This window comes from Nerophis lumbriciformis, linkage group LG01, assembly GCF_033978685.3.
Source record: "Nerophis lumbriciformis linkage group LG01, RoL_Nlum_v2.1, whole genome shotgun sequence".
Classification (NCBI taxonomy): domain Eukaryota; kingdom Metazoa; phylum Chordata; class Actinopteri; order Syngnathiformes; family Syngnathidae; genus Nerophis; species Nerophis lumbriciformis.
Genome location: NC_084548.2, coordinates 51,397,230 through 51,419,345, shown reverse-complemented (window position 1 = coordinate 51,419,345; position 22,116 = coordinate 51,397,230). Strand labels below are relative to the sequence as shown.

At 40.5% G+C, this 22,116-nt stretch overlaps 1 protein-coding gene across 1 annotated transcript; it reads right to left on the bottom strand.

The window, feature by feature from the left end:
* Nucleotides 1-861: 861 nt before the first annotated feature.
* On the bottom strand, nucleotides 862-20,983 carry LOC133622914 (nuclear receptor subfamily 1 group D member 1-like). Its single transcript, XM_061985770.2, has 8 exons — nucleotides 20,647-20,983; nucleotides 7,937-8,248; nucleotides 7,185-7,273; nucleotides 6,962-7,106; nucleotides 3,889-4,433; nucleotides 3,610-3,795; nucleotides 3,313-3,523; nucleotides 862-3,224 (listed from the first exon to the last, which is right to left on the bottom strand). The coding sequence occupies exons 1-8, from the start codon at nucleotides 20,666-20,668 to the stop codon at nucleotides 3,028-3,030; spliced, it is 1,707 nt and encodes a 568-aa protein (XP_061841754.2). The 5' UTR covers nucleotides 20,669-20,983; the 3' UTR covers nucleotides 862-3,027.
* Between the last annotated feature and the right edge of the window lie 1,133 nt (nucleotides 20,984-22,116).

Here is a 22,116-nt window from a genome sequence, read left to right as displayed (position 1 = left end):
GAATCTGGAGAAATCACTGCACGTAAGCAGCTAAGCCTGTGACCTTCGATCCCTCAGGCTGTACTGCATCAACAAGCGACATCAGTGTGCAAAGGATATCACCACATGGGCTCAGGAACACTTCAGAAACCCACTGTTAGTAACTACAGTTGGTCGCTACATCTGTAAGTGCAAGTTAAAACTCTCCTATGCAAGGCGAAAACCGTTTATCAACAACACCCAGAAATGCCGTCGGCTTCGCTGGGCCTGAGCTCATCTAAGATGGACTGATACAAAGTGGAAAAGTGTTCTGTGGTCTGACGAGTCCACGTTTACTGAGTGTTGTTAAAAGGAAAGGCCATGTAACACAGTGGTGAACATGCCCTTTTCCAACTACTTTGGCACGTGTTGCAGTCATGAAATTCTAAGTTAATTATTATTGACAAAAAAAAAAAAAAGTTTATGAGTTTGAACATCAAATATCTTGTCTTTGTAGTGCATTCAACTGAATGTGGGTTAAAAAGGATTTGCAAATCATTGTATTCCGTTTATATTTACATCTAACACAATTTCCCAACTCATATGGAAACAGGGTTTGTAATATATGACTTCTTTTTAAACCTTTAATGGCTGAGAACGTTTTGGGACCTTGAACAGTCACCAGAATTGAGGGGAGCCCAAAGGGGTTATAACAATTATTGTACTGGTTTTAAAAAAGAAAAATATCAAAATGGCCCCTGCAGGCTTACATTTTTCATAGTGCGGCCCTTAGTGGAAAAAGTTTGGACACCCCTGACATAGGTCATTTAATTGTCCGCCATACTTCTCATGAAAATATTTGTTTTAGAAACAAACGACACAACAAGCTGATCAATACACAATCTGAACTTTATATAATTTCTATTAAAGAACACATATTTACAAAATGTACAGCAAGTGCTCAAACAGCCATATTCAATCAAGCAATCAGTGAGATGACCAATTAAATAAGATCTCCCCACCCTATAATATCTCTTTAGTTTGTATGACAAACATTGGGGGAAAGAGTGCATGATGTGGAGTGAGCGCTGGTGATTTCAGGGATTATTCTGGTTGGTGACATCGTCTCAATGCAGCAGGCAGTGTGTCAAAAAGTCCATCTAGAATCCCTGCAAAACACCCTCGCCCCAAAACCCCCACCTCCTACTGGAAGATCAGCAGAACATTCTTCTTTTCGCTACTCAGTCGCTTTAAGATAGACATCGTATTTACAGAAACAAAATGAACAAAAATAATTACAAAACATGCATGGACTTTTACCATCACTCTAGATGTGACATAGTAATGCAGAGACAATGGTTTTGTCAAGTCATTTGAAATGGCTTGTGATGTTTTAGAATTGTTGTGTACAGGTGACACAATGAATCTACTGCGTCCTTCAAGTAAAAATGCAGATGGTTGAACAGTGATACACTATACTTTAGTTAGATTTTGCAATGTATCGTATTTTCCGGATTATAAAGTGCTCCGGTATATAAGCCGCACTGACTAAATTTTAGAAGACAAAAAAATATGTTTTCATATAATAGCCGCACCAGACTATAAGCCGCAGATATATACCAGTATGTTGTGAAATTATTAATTTACATAAAAAGATTTTGTAAATGTTTATTTACATACCTTAATTGTTTTCCCAAATGCTGCCTGTAACTCGGCAGTAAAACGGCTGGTCAAACAAAACAGAAAAGTAATTGATGTCTTTATTCATTCTTTATGAGATAACTAATATTTTTTACTTTTTTAAAAGGTTCAAAATGTTTTTAGAATTCTTCTTCCTTGTACTTTGTAAACTCTATGAGTTTGAACAGTTTCTTAAAGTGGGTCGCTATAGTACATCGTTTGATTTCGTTGCTTAAAAAATTTCATAATTTAGTTGTAGCAGAGAAAAATCCATAGATTAGCCGCACCTTTAGTATGAACCGCAGGGTTCAAAGCTTGGGAAAAAAGTAACGGCTTATAGTCCGGAAAATACGATATTTATGATGACATTCCCTTTCTTTTGAAAACAAACAGACTAATACCTTGTCAGTATTGATGGTCCCTATTACAAGAGGTGTTTCTGTGCATAATATCTGACGGTCTGTTGCTATTTATGAGCAGAGGTGAATTGGCTTTTACTCTTAAAGGGGAACTGTACTTTTTTGGGGAATTTTGCCTATCGTTCACAATCATTATGAGAGACAAGAAGACAAAAGTATTTTTTCCCCCCGCTTTCTAACATATAAAAATCGGCTCGTTTTCAGTGGCTAGCAATGCAGCTAATGGGAGCAATCAATTCTACCTCTAAATGTATTCAAAAACCGTCAACAATACTTCATTTACGTTCCGTAACCTGTATAATAACCAAGCTGTAACGACATTGTTATTTTAAGAGTAAACACTGAGGAACTATTTTTCTATCGTAACACAATGTCTTATTAACTAACTACGGCAAGAGATAGTCTAGTTTCTACAGCAATACAAAACCCGTTTGAGTTTGTAATGCACAACACTGCAAAATGACACCAATCTGTACTGACTGAAAAACATGACTAGTCATATTACAGTATATAGTATCGTATATAAAACGTTGCTGGAGGGTTTTAGAATTGCTTTTGAGGGGTTTGAAGGCTGCAATGGTGACTCTCATTAGCCGCATCTTTCAAGCGTTTTTTTAATCATCTTTAAAATTGTTAAAAAAAAAAAAAGATGTGTGCTCTTGTCTCTCATGATTGTGAACGATAGGCAAAATTCCCCAAAAAGTGCCATTCCCCTTTAAGTACACTGGATATAAAGAGCGAGTGCACACATGGTTTTGTTATCAACACATTAATTTACACTTTCACTGGAATAGTACCTCGTGTTGTGGTTTACACACAAATGTGTGTGAGCATGTTTCATCTGTCCCAATAAAGAAATAAACACTAGAATCGTGGATCCAAAAAGTAATTTCTTTCAAAACAAAATCTCTTACAAAGGAAGTCCATGCTTGGAAGGTAACGTGTGTATGGAAATGTGTGTGATGTGTGCTCAAGGGTCAATGCGAAAGGCCAAAAGTTTGTTGGAGTGCAGATTGTTGATAGTGCGGAGGTCTGGCAATCGCAGGAGGAGTTTGGGGAATAAGGTAGTGTCATCAGGACGCCGGCGAGTGATCAGCGATCGTAGGGCACGGATAAGACCCTCCTGTAGCTGCTCCACCGTGTGCACGTCTGAAATGCCGGAACGATCTGAGGAGAGCAGATGACACCCGATCACTACAACATTCTTTCATCATCATCATCGTCATCATCATGTCCCTTGATGAGCTTTCCTCACCTGCAGAGACCAGCACCACTGCCATGAAGAGGGCCATTTCATCAGGCTCAAGCCCCATGGAGCCCAACTTTTCACTGAAGTCAAACATGGCATCTAGTAAGGAGCCCATGCCCAAAGCGTGCAGGGTGGACAAAGGGTATGTTTGGCCATTCAGGAAGGTCACCGTACGTTCAGCAGCGTTGAACAAGGTGCAGAACCTCACCATCAGAACCTAAGTGCACAAGAAAAAAACAACATTGTTTTCAGCAAGTCTTATACTTTGCAATGGTTAAACAGGAGATATGATCTTTGTGTTACCTGGAAGGTGCCCGATTTAAGCAGCATGACCTGGTCCTGCTGACTAAGCTCCTGAAATCCTGGGATGCCCTTGGCAAATTCAACCACCTCCTTGACAGCAGGGGTGAAACACTGAGAAAAGGACTCCCAAATCTCCTGACTCGTGCGGTCTGCCCCAGATACAGGGCATGCATTAAGAGGACAAGCCTGAGGGGAGAGAAAAAAAAAAACATACACATGCATGAGTTTTCAGCCAGCTGAAATACATGACAATTAATTAGATTCCTTGCTTACACTTACCAGCACTTTAGCTCTTGGAGCAAACTTCCATGGGCATGAAGGTTGACTTCTGGCATTTTCGGCTTTGCATAAATAATTGACAGGGCCTCTTTGAGGGGTTGCGCCACTTGAGTGATGATTCTGATTTGTTGACACTAAGTAAGTGTAGCGATTGGTGTCCATGTTGTGGAACATAACCTGATTGTTTTCAGGGGCGACCGGGCAAGACTGGTAACCCTGCATAGAGTGTGGTTGTGCTGCGATCTGCGTGAAAGTGCCGTCTTGACAAGTGTTGTTGTTGTTGTTGTTGTTGTTGTTATTGTTGGTGATTTTAGCCCTCTTGGCTGTTCTCTCCTGGCCACTGCCACTGAAGATGTCATGGTAAGCTCTTGACATGGCCCCAATGGCCTCTTTTGGGCCGCCCTCAACTTCCCTGGTTGGCGTTTCTTTCACAGAGGAGGAGTCCATGTCCATGGCAGCCGACTCATTAAGGCTGTTCATGTAGCTCTGCATCTCCTCCATAAGTCGCTGCTTCTCTCTTTTTGGGATGCGGCCAAAACGCACAGCTGTGGAAAAACGCACAAAGTGGAGATAAATCAGCAACATTGTTTAGACTTGACCGATATCACTTTTGTTTAAACATCTCTCTTTAAAAAAATGCTATCCATTAGCTGTGAATCTTTGGGTGTTCCACGATTCGATTCAATATCAATTCTTGGGGTCACGATTCGATTCAAAATCGATTTTTTTTTTCAATTCAACACGATTCTCGATACAAAAACGATTTTTTTCCCCGATTCAAAAGGATTCTCTATTCATTCAATACATAGCAGGATCTACCCCAGTCTGCTGACATAAAAGCAGAATAGTAGATTTTTGTAAAAAGCTTTTATAATTGTAAAGGACAATGTTTTATCAACTGATTGCAATAATGTAAATTTGTTTTAACTATTAAATGAACCAAAAATAAGACTTATTTTATCTTTGTGAAAATAGTGGACACAGTGTGTTGTCAAGCTTATGAGATGCGATGCAAGCCTAAGCCACTGTGACACTATTGTTCTTTTCTTTTTTTTTTTATAAATGTCTAATGATAATGTCAAAGAGGGATTTTTAATCAACGCTATGTTGAAATTGTAACTAATATTGATACTGTTGTTGATAATATTCATTTTTGTTTCACTACTTTTGGTTTGTTCTATGTCGTGTTTGTGTCTCCTCTCAATTGCTCTGTTTATTGCTGTATTGCTGAGTGTTGCTGGGTCGGGTTTGGTTTTGGAATTGGATTGCATTGTTATGGTATTGCTGTGTATTGTTTTGTTGGATTGGTTAATTAAAAAAAAAATAAAAAAAAATAAATTAATAAATAAATAAAAAATAAAAAAAAGATTTTTTAAAAATGAGAATCGATTCTGAATCGTACAACGTGAGAATCGCGATTCGAATTTGAATCGATTTTTTCCCACACCCCTACTATCCAAACACACGAGCTCTGAATAAGTCACAAGCCTGCTGAACTGTTGCAGCACGATGATCATGTATTCTGTGAGATGCAAACTCCCCTCTCCTCTTCCTACTTCCCACAGTAACCATCAGCTGGAGAAGCTATTTATAGACCTTTTGCTACCATCTGCCTCATCCTCTCCTTCATCAACCACTGTCTTCCTCCTCTCCCTCTCTTCTAAGTAGGGCAGTGGGACAACGTGAGCGTGCACTGGTACCGAACTCGTGAGCGGGAGAAGGATGAGAGAGCTGGGCTCCAAGCAATAGACAGAGCAGCATGAAGAAGAAGATTTGACATGGGCGGGGGGATTGTGTGTGTGTGTGTGTGTGTGTGTGTGTGTGTGTGTGTGTGTGTGTGTGTGTGTGCCCGCCTGCCTGCAAGGTAGGGTTAGATGAGGCAACTGAAAAGTTTTGGAATGTCCAAACTTTTGATGATTTACTCGACTGTTGCTACTTAACCGAATGCACACCATGTTTTCTCATTTCCTACAAGATCGTCCAAAAGCATGAAGCATTTCCGTAATAGTGTGCTGTAATTTGCCCAGAAAGGATGCTGTCTTTCAGAGAAAAGCTGCCGTATTTGCCCACGTTGCTCGGATTGATGTGTGCTCTTAAATCCGGGTGTACTATATAAACTCAGGCAGTTGCATGTGGTTTTCCTGTTTAAACAGAGTAAAAGTGGGTTTTTAGGTTGCGGTCCTCAACACTTAAAAGAAATGTCATCTTTAAAAGGGTCAGCCTAACTGTTTTTACTGTCACTGGGTTGCCACCCAGTTGTTTCCATGCAGCAGAAGTGTCAGGCACATGCAGCAATAACGCTAACCTCTTTATTAAATCAGTCTGGGGCGTGTATAAACAGAAACCCTACTGAACAGAAGAAGATGGCAAACTACCCCAACTAGGTCACAATGTATGACTACATTAGAAGCCCCGTTTTTGCTGTTTTCTGGGTCAGCCAAGTTGTTGTTTTGTTTGCTGGGGCACGTATAATCAATTAGTAGTATCAAAAAGGTTCATTCTTGATAAAAACCCGTCACACATCTGGCGGTCGTGTGCACCCTAATTGTTTTCCAATCCCCTCATGACGTTTAACGGGCATCCAAAAGGTAATCAAGTTGACCCTGCTCCAATTTCCTAAAATAATTCCTGTGTTTGAAGCAGTTTCCCAGATGATGAATAGCTTCAGGGACTTCAAGCTCCTCTACTCATAAATCTCTGTCTGACTCGGAGCTGGAAGAGAGCAGTGGGAACATGGAGGGTACATGGAGGTGTGTGTGTTTGTGTGTGTGTGTGTTTCTGCGCAAAACCAGAGCATCCAGTCAAGAGTGTTGTTAGAGCACACTGCTGAGGGTCATACAAAGACACTTAGAAACTTAAGAGTGCCTCAGGGCCAGGTGCTAATCATTGGCAGGTGCTGAAGTGCAGATAGTGAATGAACTCATGGCACCATAACCTCAAAATACTTTCTGCGTTACAGTTTTCACTCAGACCCACATACTGCCCATTTCCCCTGCTGCTTTGGCTAATCAGGGCACTGTGGCAGAACTTCACAGAGGCCCCCTCGCATTTAAAACGTGTCAAGATGTCTCACCATCTCTCGACATGCCGACAGACAGGCACTTCTTGAAGCGGCAATGCTGGCACCGGTTGCGGTTCATGCGCATGATCTGACAGTGCTCGTTCTTCACGCACATCTTGTAGTTGATGTTTTGCTGGATGCTGCGGCGGAAAAATCCCTGAAAGCAAGATTAAAAAGACAAGTGAAAGGCTGAACAGAAATTTCAAGAAGATTTTTTCAGTTTTAAGGGGCTTACTTTGCATCCTTCACATGCATGAACTCCGTAGTGGAAACCAGATGCAATGTCCCCACAGACCTTACAGAGCAGGACCATTCCGCCATTTTCTGAAGAAAGAGCAGGAAAAATACTGTCAGAGGGTGCAGTTGTGTGAATTCCAGTGTTTATAGTTAATACAGAGCAGTGATTAAATGGACATAATGTGTATGAACAAACATGTCCTATAATCCTCACAGTACATTTTAAGAACTCATTTGAGCCCTAATTTTGGTCTTGACCTCTGTATGTATGATGAGATTATCACAGATCTTCAAGATGCAACATTTTAATCAAATTTGAATAATAGGATATTGAGACTGATTTGGTGGATATAAAGATTCCTTTTTTTTTATTATCTATAAATGTAATTGTAAATGGGTATTTGGTGGGTAGATTTTGAAATGTATTGTATTGTATTTTGTATGATGATTTATATTTTAACTGTGGGTCCCTGTCCATAAGATGTGTGCTTGTAGGGATGACCTTTTTGCAGAACAAACTCTGATATTAACAAAAGAAACAATAATGAAATACTATCTCTGTCTGTAAATAAATAAAAAAATATGTATATATATGAACCCTGTCTATAGCAGCAAGGCACCAATCAAACATGGGACGTGACTATGTGTTTGAACTAAAGCAATCCTGTTTATTGAAGTTCTTGGTTGGTGCCCGTCTGGATCTTAAACTACTGGTGTTATTATTGTTAAGTATGGTAAGAAAATACCTACTTGTGAAAGCTCCTGTGAAGCCACACGGCATTTTTCCAGCAATGGGATGTCCGTAGGTATGCTGGGGAGCCGGGGCTGCAGGAGGAGGCCCACTATATACCTCCGGGAACTGGAACACCAGTTTAGAGGTTGGTGTTGGGGACTCTTCAGCCTTCTGTTTCAGCGATCCAATTTCTGTGAAGGTAACCTCCTCTGGCGATGATGGCTGCGAGTGGAAGGAAGGTGACTGTGTCTGGTACCCACTGGAGGGGCTGCCAGGGCTGGGGCTGGCACTTCCACAGGAGCCTGCATACAGGATGACTCCTCCACCTGCTGACAAGGGAAACAGGAAGAGAGATCAGATCATGTCAAAATACTATGGGCCTGATTTACTAATATCTAAATACCACACACTAATCAGCGTGTGCAAAAAAACTAAATAACGTGTACTATAAGTGGGCGTGTTGCGTGTAATTTACTAACAGCAATTGAAAAGTGGTGCAGACCACCTTATTCAAATGAAGATTTTACGGGCTTTTACCACTAAGACAAGCATTTTCTGCACATTCATGTTTTCCTGACACATCTATAATCTGTAACACATTTTCTTAATTGCAACAACAGAGAAACATGCACACTGACACTTTCTCACACTTTTCTTTCACTGCATATGCGTGAGGCTGTGGTTCGCATTAACAGCGCATTCGTGCATCTAGAATAACTAAAACAAGAAAATGCACACTAAAAGGCTTATTTTAATGTAGAAGGTATATTAGAGTAATATATTTCCTAAATTGAAAAAACTAATGAGATAAAAAAAAAATCAAAACGCATCAATTGAAGTCATTTTAATCAGCCTCATTAGTCATCCAGCAGCAATAAAATAAACAGAAGGAATTCCCGGAATAGACTGTATGTCTAATACTTTTTATTCCTGACCGTCCACCAAACCGTTGACATACACACATAGGATGGAGGATTTGTTAATCGTCTGTCTTTGCAGCGCAAGCACTGACCCTGCAGCCGTGTGCTGGAGCTGTCAGTTAACACATCCTTCTTACACGCGCTAAAGAAAATGCCAAATAGTGCTCGCAAAACGGTGACGAGTGTTGATAAATTACATTTCACGTGCTGAATAATTATAGTTGCATTTTCTCCTCCCATGCAGTATTGTAGGCGTTTTGACGATCAGCCTATATTTTGCATATTAATGAAGACTGGGGATGCAAAATGGATTGCACGCCCTATTCTGTTCACTTAACAGACACAATCCACATCAGCTTTGCGTGTGCTATGTTTAAATACACGCAAACCTTTAGTAAATCTGTCATATGTGATTATTTATATTTTCTGAATGTTTGACTGCTTGTTTTCCGGCCAAATGCTTGTGCCGAGTTTGCAACTGGACATGACGTTACTTTTTTTTAGGCATCCATAAAGTATCAACCTTAAGGAGGCAACTCTCCGAGAAGTATAACAATATAGATGTTTGGACTGTTTTTTTTTTCTGCTTTTTTTTCGGGTTGAATTCAATAGCGGTTTATAGTATAGTTTTATTTTCCTCACTGACCTCATTTGACTTTTCTATAGCTTGAACACACCGGGATCTCTCTGACTTTAGAACTGTGACTGACACTTGTTCACATATCTTCAGGGAATTTATGTAGCTCAATTTCTGAAAATGTGTGATGTCATAATATGATAGGTGTAATGGGGTGCTCAAGCTGACCAAAAGTGCAGGTGTAAAAATACACCTGGCAGCATGGCGACAAAGCAGGAAGACTCCATGTTCATTATTATCATGGGAACCTCCTTACTCATTCTGATGAATGATCCTACTTGCACCGTGCATGTATGCAGAATGTGTGATAGTGTTATTGCCGTTCAGCTGTGCTTGCATCCGAGGTCTCTTTCACCTCCCTCCCTCCCTCCTCTCTCTGCTTCTAGTCATGCGTTGCGGATGAGCTGAGACACCGCCTCACGTGTCAGCTGGCTCCATTGCCTCCTCCGCGCCAATAATAGCCGCGCTCGCTCTCCCATGGCACGGTGCCCAGCGCCGGAGAGCTGCACGACACCTGACCGCCGCCTCACATGCGTGCACTCCTGACACGGATTCAGCCCGAAACAAATCCGCAATCCTCGTGTTGAGATGTGCAACAAAACCCAAGTCAGTGCTTTTAACAAAACTCCAGCCTGCTGCTGCTCATGCGCCTTCATAGTCACGTGTTCTCAGCCTAGGAGAAGCCTGGCAGTGCAGATTGCACAAAAAGATGATTTAGGTTATGTTGAATACCCTTATTCATAAAGGTAATATGTGTCAATTACCCAATCTACTGGAATTAGATCAGAGTAAAATACAATTTCCCATTTTGAGATGTCCTCATTTTAGCTCATGGGCCGCATGGAGGAAAATCTATTCCCAAGTGGTACAATGGTAAAATCATGGCATGATAACTTCAAAATAAAGAGTTGTTTTCTGTGTTTTACTTTGGCCAAAAATAGAACAAGCACATTCTGAAAACGTACAAATCACAAATAATCCTCTGGACAAAACACTTCAAGTTTGTTGAAAATTCTGAGGAAATTGGTGCAGCTTCAAAAAACACAAATGAGCTTAGACTTCGTCCCGGTGTGTCTACAAAGCCAGGATTAAACTTTAAGTAACAGTCTTTCTGGGATTGAACAAAAAACACGACATGTAAACTCTTCAAGGTATCAAATACCTCATTTGTCATGTCCACGTATCAAACCAGTGCTAACTCAACAAAGCATAAGAAACGAAGGTAAAAACTATTCAAAAGGGTTAAGTTCACTTTTCTCGTGTTTGACAGAGACATTTTGGGGGAGTAAGGGTGACAAATGACGATGTGTTCGAAGCAGAAGACATAAAACGGCAGGTTTTAAGTTTGACGTGGGTCGAGGAGGAGGACTCACAGTCACCCTTAACTGTGTACCTCCTGCTTGGCCTCGGTATAAACCGTTTGCTTGCCTAACAGAATTGCTATTGTGACATCCAGTGGACACATTTAGAACAGGAGTTTTTTTCGTTAAAAAAAAAAAGCAGCTAATTTTTATACTTGGCAAACTCATCAGGCGGGCCGGATAAAACCTGTTCGTGGGCCGTACGTTTGACACCCCTGCTTTAGAGTCTGCAAGTGGGCATGATAACAATGTAGAAATGACGCAAATGCATCCGTGTTGTGGTGGCTGTGCTTGCTCTCCTGATGCACACGGTATTTGTTGATCTGAAACGTTGGGATAATCCCTCGGCCGGCACGTGTTGCTGGATTTGTTGACTCATGCCAGCCATGGGAGCCACAGACAGACCCAAAAAGAGTGCAGGCCCAAACCTCACCTCCTTCCCCAGCTTACATGCAGACAGCCCGGCCCTCCCTGCACCCAAACACATTGCATGACCTTTTGAAGTCTCACATGTGCAGTAAATGAGTGAACTTAAACACTGTCAATTAACAATCCCAGGTTGGCAAGTGATAACTAGATCTTGCATGTCAACATGGACAATGCCAAAATCTCCCTGTGGCTTTTTATTTGTGAAAATATATATTTTTAGACCAGTGGTTAACAAACTTTTTTTCACCAAGTACCACCTCAGAAAACACTCTCCATGTACAACCATAATGACCAACATCAAAATACTAAGGCTGTCCAGTGATTAATTTTTTAATCAGATTAATCACACTTTTGAGCTGTGATTAATCATGATTAATCACAGGTTATTTGCTTGCATGAATAAAAAATTTAAAATACCTCAATATTTGGATATCAATGCAATTTGGTAGTCTGAATGTCATACAGCAACATTTAAAAAAAATGTTTTTACTAAACTGCAATTGATTGATTTGCTCAAAAACGTAGTGACAGTTAGTAAGATTTAAATGCACATTTTGAAAGTATTTGCAATAATATAGCAAAAAAGGTACAACGGTGGTTGTACATCTAAAAAAGGCATTGTTTATTTATTTGTGGTAAACTCAGCCAGCATAGTTTGTTGTCCTCTGTTTGCTGTCCAAGTAGCATTCATGCCATCCTTACGTTCATGTTTGGCTTTAAGATGCTAGTTTAAACTTGATGTGCGACGATAAAAAGAAAGTTTGTCGCTGCGATACTAATTACCTCAAGGTTGTGTGCCGCGTGCCAAGGTTGAACAAATTAACCTTTTAATAGGGACCCAAACACGTTTTGCATTGAATATTGAACAAGCAAGGCTTATATAACTTTATAGTGACATGCAAAATCGAGTTTCAAATAATAATAATTAAAAAATATCAATGGCATATCAAATACAATTGAAATAAAAATGTAATGCCTCTTTTCTATTTGCAGCCTTCTGAGGTAAATATCAACATTAACTTTTTCCACAGGCTAAAAAATTTGAAAATAAAATAACAATGAATAAATCAACCATTCAGGACTTTAAACTGCTCAGTTTGCAACACACTGATCTAATCTGATGTGCCCAAGCCAGATACCTGCCATCTTTTCTTGGATGCTAGTTCATTAATGTCGGGGCTCAGGCTTTGAGCTGAGGCAACCTTCATTATCGAACGAAGGTGTTCATCAGTCATTATATCTCGTAGTCCACCCGGACCACAGTCTTGGGGGCGTGCCTTAAAGGCACTGCTTTTAACGTCCTCTACAAGCTGTCGTCACGTCTGCTACCACCAACCCCCCGCCCCCCTCTCTCTCTCTGTGCGTCGGTTGAGGGGGGTGGGGTTTGGTGATAGCGGGTGTATAGTGCAGCCCGGAAGAGTTAGGGCTGCAAGGTGTCCTGGGTATTTGTTCTGTTGTGTTTATGCTGTGTTACGGTGCGGATGTTCTCCCAAAATGTGTTTGTCATTCTTGTTTGGTGTGGGTTCACAGTGTGGCGAATATTTCTAACAGGGTTAAAGTTGTTTATACGGCCACCCTCAGTGTGACCTGTATCGCTGTTGATCAAGTATGCGTTGCATTCACTTATGTGTGCGTGCAGAAGCCGCACATATTATGTGACTGGGCCAGCACTCGTCAGACTGGGTGAAAAGCGAACGTGACGATTTTCGGGAGGGGCACTGAAATTTGGGAGTCTCCCGGGAGGGTTGGCAAGTATGAGAATTAGCGAATTAGCGGTGATTGCGGTGCTACCGCTGCACCGCCGCTGTATATAATCGGCGGGCCAGCTCTAGTGTTAATTTGATATCGCCTCAAAGGCCAAGTGAAATTACATGATGGGCCAATTTTGGCCCACGGGCCAGAGTTTGACACACATGCTGTATAGGATTGACTTGCACACTGTCACTCGACACAAGACACTTACAATTTAGGTCATTGTAGACCGCATTAATTGAGAAGACAATCAGGCTTCGATGCCTTTCTTGAGCTTACTTGTGCACACATTAATCTGCCTGTGGCAGGAGTCAGGCACAGAAACGTGAGCAGGGAAGAACTTCACATGCACATGTGCTCCTTTTCTTTTCCCCCTGTCCCCTTATCTGCTACTTTTGCATCCATCCACAAAATGTTACAGAAGAAACGGTTACTGATGTGTGATATATGGCTAGAAATTTGTCAGAGATCCTATTGGTGCTTGCAGTGCAAACATGAACTCAAGATGAGTGTAAGTAGGTCAATATCACAGAAACCTGCCTCGAGCATCTCTACGAACTGATGCTGCAACACACTACTTAAGGCTAATGCAATTAAAAGGGGGGTCTGAATTAGATCGCCGAGGGAGGGATGTTTTGGGTGTAATATGTCAACCAATGTGATGTGGGTTTGTTGACACTTTTCCCCACTCCATGACCATCTATAGGCTACGCTCCTGTTTGTTTACAGCTAATTAATGGTGCTTAAAATCAACAACATGCATACTGAATACTATGTAGTACCCAAGGCTTGTAACTATTTGTTATTGTGCACTCTATAAAAAAAAAAAAGTACATGTTTTTTTTATCATTATTGACTTGTACATAACTTTAGGTGCCTGGAAGTGAAAGCAATCAATTACAGGTCCAAGCTATATTCTTAATGATTGTACATATTTAAAAGCATCCCTTTGGGGCTGCACCATAGGCTCCGATCCCATGGGAGAGGACAATATTGTGGCGTGTTTGTTCCGATTTATATAATCCAATAAAAAATCTTATAATATATACGTAACAGAGCCTAACCAAGGTTTCATTATGCCCGATAATGACCTAATGACCTAATGACCCATTCATCTTGACTTTGAACTCACTGCACACAAGCGAATGAAGGCCATACTTACTCAACAGCCATACATGTCACACTAAGGGTGGCAGTATGAACAATGCCAACACTGTCATAAACATGTGCCATATAGTGAAACCACACCAAACAACAACGACAAACACATTTTGGAAGAAACAACACAACATAAACACTACAGAACAAATTCCCAGGATTTCTGCAGCACCAACCCTTCCGGGACGCTAAAATGTAAACAAACGCCATTGGTGGATCCACTGTAATGATACCACGTACAATAGCGTATCTAGTCGATACTACTATGATTACATCGATATTTTTTAACATCACAAAATCTTCTCTTTTTTAATTTTTTTTATTTATATTATGTTTATAAACTCAGGAAATATGTCCCTGGACACATGAGGACTTTGAATATGACCAATGTATGATTCTGTAACGACTTGATATCGGATTGATACCCAAATTTGTGGTATCATCCAAAACTAATGTAAAGTATCAAACAACAGAAGAATGAGTTATTTTTACATGTAGATAGAACATGTTAAAAGAGAAAGTAAGCAGATATTAACAGTACATGAACAAGTAGATTAATATTTCATTTTCTACCACTTTGACAAAATAATAGAATGGTAAATGACACAATATGTTCCTGCGTACGTCAGCAGCTAAATTAGGAGCCGTTGTTTGCTTGCTTACTAATAAAAGACACGTTGTCTAGTATGTTCACTATTTTATTTAAGGACAACATTGCAATAAGAAACATATGTTTAATGTACCCTACGTTTTTTTTGTTAAAATAAAGCCAATAATGAAATTTGTTTTGGTCCCCTTTATTTAGAAAAGTACCGAAATACTTTTGGTACCGGTACCGGTACCAAAAGTACCGAAATACTTTTGGTACCGGTACCAGCCTATGGGCTGCACTGTATTTGTAATCTGCTATCTGTGTACAGACGGCTCAGGAGGAGATCCCTTAGGTTTGAAAAGACAGTCACGTTCCAGCAGCAAACACGCCCTAATCGGATATTTGCCCTCCTAACCATGACACGGGGACAGATGCTGCGTGAGAAACGACGTCGACACAGCCTCCACGGCACGAGGGGGCGGGGCTTAGCGGGTGACTCTCTCCACGCAAAAAAGCCGCATGAGGCGGAGAAACGTGACGAAGGGGAAAAACACGACTTAATGCATGGAATGGCTGACCCACTGACCAGACTCCGTCATCATCTCCCGCAGGCGGCAGCAACACTGAAATCCCTGTGAGGGAGCGGAAGCAGCAGGGGGCGTGGCTATGTAGCTCACGCGCCGCACGAGGCTCTCCGAGGAGAAGGCCACGTGAGGTGTTTTCTTTTTTTTTTTCTTTTTCTTTTTTTTTGCAGGAGTTTTCAAAAAAGGAAAATACAAAACTTCTTTCCAGTCGGGCGATAGAGCTTTGTTTGCAATGAGTTCAGAGCCAAAATAAATATGTTGTTTTCTGGGTGGTCTTAGTCTACTCCACTTTAGGATGTAGCGTGTCTAATGAAGTCCCCTTTTTATCTATCCATAAACATTTATTCTTGTTTTTTTTTTAATATATAAATCTCAACATGTGTATTTGACAGCATGTTGAGGGGAAAACCTGTAATGTTATGAGAACAAGTGTTTATTTTTGTCACCTATAATGACTGCACAGAGCTGGCAACAATTGTGGAAAAATAACTTTAATCCAAAAAAAGTGGCTTGGGGTAATGAGGATGCCTGGAAACCGATAATATTGGCCTGCCGATATTATCGGCCGATAAATGCGTTAAAATGTAATATCGGAAATTATCGGTATCAGATTTTTTATTATCAGTATCGTTTTTTTTATTATTATTTTTTTTTTAATTAAATCAACATAAAAAACACAAGATGCACTTACAATTAGTGCACCAACCCCAAAAAACTCCCTCCCCCATTTACACTCATTCACACAAAAAGTTTGTTTCTTTCTGTTATTAATATTCTGGTTCCTACATTATATATCAATATAGATCAATACAGTCTGCAAGGGATACAGTCCGTAAGCACACATGATTGTGCGTGCTGCTGGTCCACTAATAGTACTAACCTTTAACAGTTAATTTGACTAATTTTCATTAATTACTAATTTTTATGTAACTGTTTTTATATTGTTTTACTTTCTTTTTTATTCAAGAAAATGTTTTTAATTTATTTATCTTATTTTATTTTATTAATTTAAAAAAAAGTACCTTATCTTCACCATACCTGGTTGTCCAAATTAGGCATAATAATGTGTTAATTCCACGACTGTATATATCGGTTGATATCGGTATCGGTTGATATCGGTATCTGTAATTAAAGAGTTGGACAATATCGGAATATTGGATATCGGCAAAAAGCCATTATCGGACATCCCTACTGGAAACCAATGAAACTGCAGATCCAGTCATAATATTATGAACAATTTTGCTGTCTTGAGGTGGCGACTTGTCCAGGGTGTACCCCGCCTTCCACCCGATTGTAGCTGAGATAGGCTCCAGTGCCCCCCGCGATCCCGAAGGGAATAAGCGGTAGAAAATGGATGGATGGATGGAATTTTGCTGTCTTTCTTTTCTTTTTTTATTTAAACAATTACTCTCATTGGTCTAGGAAGTTTTATTTTTCTTCTTTGAATAAAGCGTATGTAGCTATTTTTGCATATCTTCACCCACGGACCACCTTTAATAAATAAGAGGCAAATATGTTTTCTTCAATTTTCATGTATGCAGCCATAAGTGGATAAAGCGGACACAACAGATCACAACATAGTCAAATAATAAAAACATTATTATTGGCCAAAATGTTGCATTTTCCAGCATAAAAATGGCTAAATTAACAACAAATATCAATACAGCAGTAGTATTGGCCACAAGCAGACTAAACCAATCAGAGCGCACTGTTCAGTGTAGTGACCACTGATTGGCTCAGCCTCAGGAAGCATTAATATATTAAATCAAATGAGTGAAAGAGTGACTAAACAGTGTTATTTCATGTGCAGAGAGTTCTAATAATGGTGAAAACATAAACAGATTGTTATGCTCTTGCTATGAAAATATTTAATTTATAATTAATAATCCCGACTTCACAAAATGTGTTACTCGCGATCATGTCCGAAATCAATTAACACCGATAAATAACGGACGACTGTGTAATACTACTCACATTTTAAACTAATTTAATTAAGTCCATCCATTCATCTGTTTTCTATACCCCAGACCGGGGATTCTCAAACTGTGGTACAAGTACAACTAGTGGTACGCAGGCTCTATCTAGTGGTACGCCAAAGAATCACTTGATTAAAGTACAATGTTTTATTGTTTATATTCAAACACGTTGTATACTGTTTAAAATGTGTGTAATGTTACAGTGGCCAAAATATTAAATATGCTTGTTAAACAAATTGTTTTACTTAAGCCTACTACACTACTGTGTTTCAATGTTGCTCATTATAGTAGTACATGGATACTGAGGAACAAGGCAACTTTTATTCAACTCTGTGACTGTGTTAATCAAGGAAGTATAATTATCTTTGCACGGGCAAAATGATACAGCTGCATGTGGTCATCTTTTGACCATACTGTACTTTGTACTGTTAGCCAGTCAGCAGAGTGGCAAGCATAATAAACATCATTCCAGTTAGTCAAAACCTTAGTGGCTCGGTTGGTAGAGCGGCCCTGCCAGCAAACTGAGGGTTCCTAGTTCGATCCCTGGCTTGTGCCATCCTAGTCACGTCCGTCGTGTCCTTCAGCAAAACCACCCTTGCTCCTGATGGATCGTGGTTAGGGCCGTGTATGGCAGTGTGTGTCAATGGGCGAACGTGGAAATAGTGTCAAAGCGCTTTATTATTGTTTAAGCAAAAAAGATATGTTGCCTTATGTATTTCCACAAATGAAGGTCAGCTTTGTTAAACTCAATTTGCTCGTGTCCTAATAAATCTGCAAACGTGAAAGCACCTGCCCACTTTATCAGCATAACCAAGAGAGCCCTATCCCACTATTATCTTCTAAATAGAATGGCATGCAGATGCAAACTCAAGGTGTGTCCATCACCTGCGCAGGAACGTGACAACGTGTGTCATGCTATCAATGATTCCCCTCTAATTAAGAGGAAGCACAGGTCATGTGCGTTGGCTGACCTCCACAGAGAGCTGCCTAATGGGTGGCTTCCCTTGCAGTTTCCCACACCCTTGAACTTTGCGTGGCCTCGATATTGGAAACAAAACACACGCCCTTCTATGCCAAACTTTTACTGTACTGATAATGCAGCTTTGCATGTGATCACTGACAGGTGGTGATAACGGCAGCAATTACGGCGACAGCTTCCTATATGCTGCACGTGAGTTTGTTTTCATAAAGGGAGGTTTTTTTTATAGGAAGTGGACAGCAGGGATGTATTCCATGCATGTAAATATGAATTAAGTCTATAGATTCATTTTTAAACATTGCAACACAGCAAATACTTCAAAGTATGTAAAGGTGAACAATTGCTATACATTAATGTTTGTCTAAATGGCATATTAGTACAAGCTATTATTACGGTATTGGGTTACACCAAAATAAAAATGACTGTAAATCAATATGCTTTCATATTGCAGTTGAGCATGCACTGACATGTAAATATGAATTAAGTCTAGAGATTCACTTTTAAACATTGCAACACAGCAAATACTTCAAAGGATGTAAAGGTGAACAATTGCTATGCATTAATGTTTGTCAAAATGGCATATTAGTACAAGCCATTATTACGGTATTGGGTCATACCAAAATGAAAATGCTACTATAAATAAATATGCTTCCATATTACTGTTTAGCATGCACTGACATGTAAATATGAATTACGTCTATAGATTCAATCAATCAATCAATCAATGTTTATTTATATAGCCCTGAATCACAAGTGTCTCAAAGGGCTGCACAAGCCACGATGACATCCTCGGTTCAGAGCCCACAAAAGGGCAAGGAAAAACTCACAACCCAGTGGGATGTCAATGTGAATGACTATGAGGAACCTTGGAGAGGACCGCAGATGTGGGTCACCCCCTCACTTTTAAACATTGCGACACAGCAAATACTTCAAAGTATGTAAAGGTGAACAATTGCTATACATTAATGTTTGTCAAAATGGCATATTAGTACAAGCCATTATTACGGTATTGGGTCACACCAAAATAAAAATGCTACTTTAAATAAATATGCTTCCATATTACAGTTTAGCATGCACTGACATGTAAATATGAATTACGTCTATAGATTCAATCAATCAATCAATCAATGTTTATTTATATAGCCCTGAATCACAAGTGTCTCAAAGGGCTGCACAAGCCACGATGACATCCTCGGTTCAGAGCCCACAAAAGGGCAAGGAAAAACTCACAACCCAGTGGGATGTCAATGTGAATGACTATGAGGAACCTTGGAGAGGACCGCAGATGTGGGTCACCCCCTCACTTTTAAACATTGCGACACAGCAAATACTTCAAAGTATGTAAAGGTGAACAATTGCTATACATTAATGTTTGTCAAAATGGCATATTAGTACAAGCCATTATTACGGTATTGGGTCACACCAAAATAAAAATGCTACTTTAAATAAATATGCTTCCATATTACAGTTTAGCATGCACTGACATGTAAATATGAATTACGTCTATAGATTCAATCAATCAATGTTTATTTATATAGCCCTGAATCACAAGTGTCTCAAAGGGCTGCACAAGCCACGATGACATCCTCGGTTCAGAGCCCACAAAAGGGCAAGGAAAAACTCACAACCCAGTGGGATGTCAATGTGAATGACTATGAGGAACCTTGGAGAGGACCGCAGATGTGGGTCACACCCTCACTTTTAAACATTGCAACACAGCAAAAGTATGTAAAGGTGAACAATTGCTATGCATTAATGTTTGTCAAAATGGCATATTAGTGAAGTGAAGTGAATTACATTTATATAGCGCTTTTTCTCAAGCGACTCAAAGCGCTTTACATAGTGAAACCCAATATCTAAGTTACATTTAAACCAGTGTGGGTGGCACTGGGAGCAAGTGGGTAAAGTGTCTTGCCCAAGGACACAACGGCAGTGACTAGGATGGCGGAAGCGGGGATCGAACCTGGAACCCTCAAGTTGCTGGCACGGCCGCTCTACCAACCGAGCTATACCGCCCCAAGCTATTATTACGGTGTTATTATAAAAATGCTACTGTAAATCAATATGCTTTCATATTACAGTTGAGCATGCACTGACATGTAAATATGAATTAAGTCTATAGATTCACTTTTAAACATTGCAACACAGCAAATACTTGTATGTAAAGGTGAACAATTGCTGTGCATTAATGTTTGTCTAAATGGCATATTAGTACAAGGCATTATTACGGTATTGGGTCGCACCAAAATTAAAATCCTACCGTAAACAAATATGCTTCCATATTACAGTTTAGCAATCTTAATCAATTGGGAAAAAAACATGATGCAAATTGCACTTACCACCACCAGGGCTGTTGTCCATTTTCTTTTGAAGGTGAACTTTTGTGTTCAGCAAAAGTCTCAAAGAGCCCAAAAGTCCAGCGAGGACACTGCTTGAAGTGTCCACTTGCTGTTGTGTGTAGGCTGAATGTGGACTTCTTGGAGACGACCTGGATGCTTGCTGCTTCCCGCGCCTGCGTGCTGCACTATAAGTGAGGATCAAAGTCTTCTGTCCTGCTCGTGTCTTCCAAGAAAGTGGAGTCCGCACGTTCGCGTGCGTCAGACTTGACACACACACCCACTGATACAAACACCCACATTCATCACGTTTGCAGGTGAGTAGGAAATGTGAGCTGCACCAACTTGTGTTTGCGTGGAATCTCTCTCTCTCTCTCTCTCTCTCTCTCTCTCTCTCTCTCTCTCTCTCTCTCTCTCTCTCTCTCTCTCTCTCTCTCTCTCTCTCTCTCTCTCTCTCTCTCCCCCACCCACCCCGCCCCCCCAAGCACGTTTTGGTGCCTTTTCATTGGCGGGGATGAGAGGCTGAGTGCAGTTTGCTGTGCTTATTCGAGCGTGCAGCGTGGGTTCAGTAAAGCCACGCAACATGTGCGCTCTACATGTGCCGGCCTGAGCGCTGCCCTACTGATACACTTTTTATGCAAAAGCGCGTGTGCCTGCAGGATGAAGCACGTGGACAATGGGCGGGGCTCACCGTGACTTGCTGGCTTCCCACGACCAGCGATGCTGGCTGCAAAGTTGCCGGTAAACACGAAGTCGTGCCAAACGTTGGGCAAGTGCCATGCCTAAAGGGTACTGGTGCACACACTGATCGCGTTTTTAAAGTTAAAGTTACACACACACACTAGGTCAGTGATTTTCAACCACTGTGCCGCGGCACACTAGTGTGCCGTGAGATACAGTCTGGTGTGCCGTGGGAGATTATCTAATGTCACCTATTTGGGGTAAAAAAGTATTTTTTGCAAACCAGTAATTATAGTCTGCAAATGATGGGTTGTTGTTGAGTGTCGGTGCTGTCTACAGCTTGGCAGAGTAACCGTGTAATACTCTTTCATATCAGTAGGTGGCAGCAGGTAGCTAATTGCTTTGTAGATGTCGGAAACAGCGGGAGGCAGTGTCCAGGTAAAAAGGTTTCTAATGCTTAAACCAAAAAATAAACAAAAGGTGAATGCCCCTAAGAAAGGGCATTGAAGCTTAGGGAAGGCTATGCAGAACGAGACTAAAACTGAACTGGCTACAAAGTAGACAAAAACAGAATGCTGGACGACAGCAAAGACTTACTGTGGAGCAAAGACGACGTCCGCAATGTACATCCGAACATGACATGACAATCAACAATGTCCACGCAAAGAAGGATAAAAACAACTGAAATATTCTTGATTGCTAAAACAAAGTAGATGCGGGAAATATCGCTCAAAGGAAGACATGAAACTGCTACAGGAAAAGACCAAAAAAGAGAAAAAGCCACCAAAATTG